Source organism: Mustelus asterias, chromosome 6 (genome assembly GCF_964213995.1).
Source record: "Mustelus asterias chromosome 6, sMusAst1.hap1.1, whole genome shotgun sequence".
Classification (NCBI taxonomy): domain Eukaryota; kingdom Metazoa; phylum Chordata; class Chondrichthyes; order Carcharhiniformes; family Triakidae; genus Mustelus; species Mustelus asterias.
Window position 1 is genome coordinate 52,860,705 of NC_135806.1, and position 6,485 is coordinate 52,867,189.

The 6,485-nt window shown below is 45.2% G+C and overlaps 1 protein-coding gene across 2 annotated transcripts; it reads right to left on the reverse strand.

Moving 5' to 3' along the window:
- Nucleotides 1-396: 396 nt before the first annotated feature.
- dmrt2a (doublesex and mab-3 related transcription factor 2a) lies at nucleotides 397-6,054 on the reverse strand. Of its 2 annotated transcripts, XM_078215381.1 has the most exons (4): nucleotides 5,560-6,041; nucleotides 4,726-4,828; nucleotides 950-1,753; nucleotides 397-898 (listed from the first exon to the last, which is right to left on the reverse strand). In XM_078215381.1, the coding sequence occupies exons 1-4, from the start codon at nucleotides 5,902-5,904 to the stop codon at nucleotides 660-662; spliced, it is 1,491 nt and encodes a 496-aa protein (XP_078071507.1). In that variant the 5' UTR covers nucleotides 5,905-6,041; the 3' UTR covers nucleotides 397-659. The 2 variants fall into 2 exon arrangements, with proteins under 2 accessions (XP_078071507.1, XP_078071506.1); XM_078215380.1 differs by having other exon boundaries at nucleotides 397-1,753; nucleotides 5,560-6,054.
- Between the last annotated feature and the right edge of the window lie 431 nt (nucleotides 6,055-6,485).

A 6,485-nucleotide genomic window follows, 5' to 3' on the forward strand; every position in this document is an offset into this window, starting at 1 on the left:
AGGCCTTGCTAATGATGTTTCTAGTGTATCTGCCCTTACAACCCCTTCACCTTGAGCGGGCAACTAACACTCCCCCTCCCCCTTCATGGGTCTGCTCAGTTGAGTGGCGACGCTGTGTAATTCTCCACATCATACCTTACCCCACCATGCCGCCCTTGCGAGGATTTTTTTTAGCGAAATGAAATTGTACTACAGAAGGAGACCATTCGGCCCATCGAGCCTGCACCGACAACAATCCCACCCTCAATTCAACCCAAAGCTGCCTCTCTTAACCAAGAATACAGCAGTGTCTGGAGGAGGGTTGGCTCTGGTGTGGGAGTCTTGGTTTTGAAGGTTGGGTTAGTATAGACATGCATAGGTTTGCTGGATTCGTTAAGAAAAGGCAACTGCTGTTTTGAAATCTCTTTTTATTTTAGCGATACACTTGCTCCTCAGTGCAGAAAATATTTGATAATTCGCAGTCCTCCAAAATAAAAACCCCTCAAGAACGTCTTTAAATATACTCTCGCATGAAACAAAAGACACAAACCATGCTGACACCTGTACAAGACAATGCCTAAAACATATACATCATAAAGACATTGACACAAAAGGCAGTTTTGGTCTCGAGTGTTAACTGAAAGCAACATTAATTCTAAGCGGCACAACTTGTCAGCTATTTACTGGTAAGTGCGACTTAGAGAGGGTGAAGGTCTCTTGAGGATTGACTCGACTGAAAAGGAGAGCGAGTCAGGAGGCGAGATTTTTGTCCCACCTTGCTTAGAAGCAATCAAACTGTTCATGTACCGTTCGGTGGAATTTTTGTGCAGTTGGTTCTCTTTGACAGCATGTTCTCTGTATTTCCAAGCCGCCTCTCCCATCATGTCTTTATTGATGAAAGTTTTGAGTTCAGAGGCAGCTTTCTCATAGGGGGCTTGCTGGCCGCTGGGCTGCGGGAGGAACATGCCACCCAAGGGCCGGGGAGTGTTAAATTTCACTGCAGCCAGCGGGGGTTGGCCGCTCCCTTTGCTGAGCTGACTGCTGGGCGGCGAATTCCCCTCGGAAAGCTGCGGGGAGCAGCCTTTCTTTGGCGGAGAGAAGGCCGAGCGCTCGCAGGGCATGTCCAACCCTTGCTGGTGGGCGGCTGGCATCTCTCGCACCTCGGCTGCCACATGCTGCGTTTCCCGCGCTGGCTTTTTGGCAGGCTCCTGGTTGTCGCTGGGCGAGTGGCTCTCCGGCGCCGAATTTCCTTTAGGATCCCAAACAGCCCCCGACTTGAGACTCTGGATGGCGCTGCTGGCGTTCAGCACGTACTGCTGGTACAGAAGGGCGTCGCTGATGGCACCACACTGGGGCCACACCATTAAGCGGGGGCTGAGCGGGTACTGCCGGTAGGTGGTGGCCACACTGACATTGGACGAGATGAGTTCCACTGCTCTATCCGAGCCCGAGTACTGCATGCTTAAATCGAGGCAGGGGGGGATAAAGTTGCAATGCTGGGGAATTTCCTTGCTTGCTCTGTCGATCTGTGGAGGGGTATAGTTGGACTTGCAGGAATTGTACTCGGCTGCGTGCACCATGCCATTGGGAAGGAAAAAGGCGGCCGCAGCTTGGGCAGCCTCGATCATCTCCCGCTCCTTGTACTCTCTCTCCATCATGATGCTCTCCAACTCCTTGTCAGCAAAGGCACGCCTTTTTCTCATCCGGTCACTGACAGGAGGGGGCAGAGGTGGGCTCCCCCTCATGTATGGGTCAGCCTGAGCTGGTCGGTAGCCTGCAAGTAATTAGAAAGGCGAGTATTTTAGGGATGGTTGAAACGGGAGAGAGGAGCAGAAAATACAGCAATAATTGTGTCGAGTGCACGTTATGAATTAGCCTGGTTGAAAATACCGGACAGTATTGTTGACATATTCTGTACATCAATTCAAAATGCCATTAATCCGGAATATTAACTGTCGTGATATCTGCCTCAAATTTAAAGCAACTTCTTTAATGTTGTTTTTTTTTGAACTAGAGGATGTCAGTGCTGGAAATTATTTATTTTGCTAGTATATATACCCACATTAGGTGCCGCATGGGCAATGCACTTCAACACAAATCGACCTAATGTGGTAATTTTCCCATTTCGCTCAACAGCTCGCCTCAAGTGCTCCAAGAGAAACCGATGTTACTCTATAGCATGGAGCAGCATCCGCTGGAAAGCTGGTTGGGACCGTTCAAGCTGCTTCCACACAAGGCCAAGATATAAAGGGCACTTCTAGACTGGACTCGACTCGGGTATCAGAAGTGAGCGGCTATTGTTCCGAAACACTTCAGCACCCTGGTCAATGCTGAATCAATGAATCCCTACAGTACAGAAGGAAACCATTCGGTCCATTGAGTCTGCACCGAGCACAGTCCACCCAGGCCCTATCCCCCTAATCCCATGTTATTTTACCCCGCTAGTTCCCCTGACACTATGCAGCAATTTATCATGGCCAATCAACCTAACCTGCACATCTTTGGACTGAAGTTAGGATGCACGTTGAATTTAACAATGATTCGTTTAGATTCGTATGGCGCATTTGACTGGCTCAATCGATTCAATAAAACACAGTTGGATTGTATCGAGCTAAAGTATTTAGCCATGGACGAACAAGACCGAAAATGTCATAGGTTTCCAATGGTGCTAACTCTTCTGTGAAAGATGTCCTGGAAGATGTATTGTCGAAAGTTAGCTACACATTTCAGATGGACAGCTGGATTGTTCCTAGTTTCTTCACACCAGAAACTTAAAATGATCAAATCGATCTCATAAATATATTGCCCCTATTTTTCCAAGCTATTCAACTCAATAATCTATAGCGCCTTTATATCTTCACTGATCAAAGGGCTTTCAGTGTATTATGGTAAGCGCCACTGTACCGATGTTGGATACCATGTCCCAGGGTTTATTTTAAATGCTGCAGTTTAACCTCGTCAGCAATTCTAGTCATCACTTGCAGCGGGTTGCTCAGAATCACGTTAGGTTAGGGCAGACTGCGTTTACAATATTGGAATTTTTCCCTGCTCAAGGACGTTTTAAGGTTTGAAAAGAGTTGCTATAATAGTAATATCACGATACCCGGTATAAACACACAGCCGTATATATTCATGGTGCAAAAATATTCATCCTTACAACACATTTATGACCTTATTGCTGAAATGAGCCACCTCAAAAATGGGATACATTAAGACACCTTCTAAAAATGCTCTCTAAGCCAGCCCACAGTGATCTCTCTCCTGTTGCCTGAATACTGTTAAAGAACCCGAGGTTACTGTTTTCCAATTAATAAACAAAGCTATAAGATGAAAATGTTACTTTTAGGGTTAAGATGATTTAAACCAAAAGCTTTCGATGTTTCCGATTAACCAGATGGGAATAGTTGGAACAGTGGGTGTTATTTGTGCCATACTCGTTTAGTTTATTATTTTATTTACCCAACGTGGTCTTCAGTTGCAGAACTGAAACGCTTTAATCATGTTCATTATAATCTACAATAGCCAAGCCTCTTGTTCACTGCTAACCACAGACCCATGTATTGGTTCTGATTGTACAGTCAGTTGATCAGATCAGGAGTGGGGTATTTACACTGATGTTTCAAGAGCCAGTTCTGTTATTTTTAATTTATTCGGTATGAAGGCACCCTAGATGCAAACAACCACTCTGCACTAAGCTGGGCGCTTTATCAGTAACTAGTGGTTTTAGAAATATGAAACGAACAATGAGTGTCCAATTTTAACAGGATTTCGGAGATCAGACTGAAAATATATTCAAACTGTTTTCACCGTTAACAGTCACATTTCATATTAATGCAAACAATAATTGTAGAGTTGTACAGACTATATCCCAATGAAAGTCATCATTATCTCCTTCCGTTATTTGATCGTTTCCCACCTTAGTCTGACTGGCTCTTTCAATGTGTGTGTCTTTGTGCAAATACTCGGACAGGATCGCTAGTTCCGTCCTCCCTTCGCTTGATTTGGACGAAGTATCAAGCTTGACTGACTTATTTTCAATTGTGACCCCGTTAAAGGGTGGCAAGTGATGAATGTAGAAACATTTCTCCAGTTGTTTCGGCTAATTACATAAAGCCTTAATTACAACCATGAGCTAGTACACCGCCGGTGCCAACTTCCAGTGTTATGCATTGTCAGTTTACATTAGCGGGGGACATCATCGTGCAGATACAGTGGTACATAAGAATATATTCAGGGTGAGAAAGGGGCTATTCTGGGATTGGAATAATATTGGAAGTACATTCAATTTGGAGCCTATTGAGATCGTTGCAGGAGTACAATAAGATTTCATTTCCCGAAATTTCCTTAAACTGAAGGTGTAATTACCAGTAATAGTCCGATACAAGAACTACAACAATAAAGCCCATCTTAAAGGGACTCTGTCATATTCTTTAATCTGTATTTCATTCTCCACTTAGTCATTTTATAATATCCAAACACCATACAGGAACATTGCTGCACAGTCTATTTACCCTACAATCAGTAAATAGCTCAAGAATGTGACAGCTTCAGTGCACTCTTCTGATCACAACTATCTCCTCTCAGAACATGTGGTTAACCCTCTTCATTCCAGCTGGCCAGTTTCTTTTCGCTTGCAACCCCCTCTCCCTCACGCCACCACTTCTTTGAAGACAACTAGTGCCCATTATAACTCTGGGTACAAATTGCTTACATCGGAATGGCGTGGACCGTAATATCCCCGCTTACCTTCTAGAATGCTCTTCGCCAGCAGACTGGGCGTTCTCAGGTGCCTCTGATACACGGCCCGGCGTTCGGCCAGGTTGTGTTTGCTCGATAACCCTTTCTTATCCTAGGAGAGAAGCAGAATAGAGAAAAAAAATATTGTAAACTTGCAATAGATGCCATGTGTGCTTTCAACTATAACCAAATAACACCCAACATCTCCCCCCCCCCCCCCCGTCTCTGTCCATCCGGCACACCGTTCCGGTTCTGCGGAAAGTCTAGGGAAACGACTGAAGACAGAGAGAAGTTTCTGCTCAGTACTGAGCAGGCGGCAGGATTACAATCGGTAATACTCGTACTGAATCACCCAAATCGGATCATGCAGTAAGTCACGGAGCGATTTGAAGTGTTTTAAATGTAGAAGGAACCAGAATAATCGAACTCAGTAAACTGGGACAGTTTCAAAATATTACTGCAAACCAACTGTATAGTTCAATATAAAGAATTGCAGCCACAATTATCAGTCAATTTAAATCTTCCAAGTTATAGTGTGCGGAGGTTGATCAAATTGGAAGATACTTATTTCATAAATAAAAATTTCCCCTGCAATTTCTAAATCCGTTTCTACACAGCTGCCTTCAGATCAGTGCTGTTTGACTTAAATAGAGGATTGTTTTCAACTGCCTACCTAAACTACCTAAAATAAAAGAGAAATCTTCCACAAAGACAGACAATCTAAATGCCGAATGGATGTTAAAACCCGACTGGAACACACACTGATTGGGTTAAGTTTCACTCTGCATGTATATTCCGGGTCGCCCTCCTTCCCCATGGGCATGTGGCTGGTCCCCTGCTCACCTCAGTTGCCTGCTGCCTCCTGAGCGCTACCTGAGCTGCCATCACCCTCTGCCTCTCCACCACCAGCAGGCAGTTAGCGCACTGACAGTCCCTCCACCGACAGAACCGCTTGTGGCCCTTCAGGCAGGACACCACCCCGTGATTCCTGCACCGGGCGCACTTGGGGGTCCGGCTCAGTTTCCTCTGATCGCCGTCGGCTCCCTGCTGTTTCTTGCCGGCTTCGGCCGATCCATCTTCCCGGTGGCCGGGAACAGCCTCGGGGGAATCGACCAGATCTTCGTCTTCCACTTCCAGGCTCTCCACGTCTATCTCCAGCTCGGTCCCGCGCGGATCAGGACTTTGCATTCCGAGATCTGTGGCCTAAAGCTGGATCTTTTTTTTTAAAAGCGACACACTAGCCCGGGGCTTAGATTTCCCTCTGCTTCCTTTTGCAACACGCAGTCACATGGACCAGTATATTACTCCTGAAATTCGCAGCCTTAGATCTCAGCACTGCTGTAAAACATAAGCAAGATAGGATATCAATAGAAACAAGATCCACTTGGCAGATTCCATTCAGACAACATTAATACAAAGACTAACCAATTGTCGGTACCTGCGCTCGTTATCTGAGCTGCCATCAAAATAAACTCCACGGATATGGAAGCATTTTTAAAGACACTACTGTACTTGAATTTTACTTTAATTTAAATTCACCTCCCCCGCTTTCTTTAACATGCTCATTTTACTGGCGAAGTGCTGCCTACACACTTTTGACTATTCTGAATAGTTACAGCGTCAGGTTGCATTAGCCCCAAGATTACGAAATACAGAATCCATTGTCAAAAAAAAAGCCACAACCCCATTATTTTACAGATAACACTGATCCATCAGTCCATTTCACAACCATTCCAAAGATCGTTTCAGCGGAGTTGCACAGTAGAAGT

What these genes read in the sequence shown, in the direction of transcription:
- dmrt2a (XM_078215380.1), bottom strand. Translation starts at nt 5,904, where the DNA reads ATGCAAAGTCCTGATCCGCGCGGGACCGAGCTGGAGATAGACGTGGAG. An exon ending in GGAGGCAGCAGGCAACTGAG is followed by an intron (nt 4,829 to 5,559) that starts GTGAGCAGGGGA and finishes CTTCTCTCCTAG; the next exon opens with GATAAGAAAGGGTTATCGAG. An exon ending in GGCGAAGAGCATTCTAGAAG is followed by an intron (nt 1,754 to 4,725) that starts GTAAGCGGGGAT and finishes AATTACTTGCAG; the next exon opens with GCTACCGACCAGCTCAGGCT.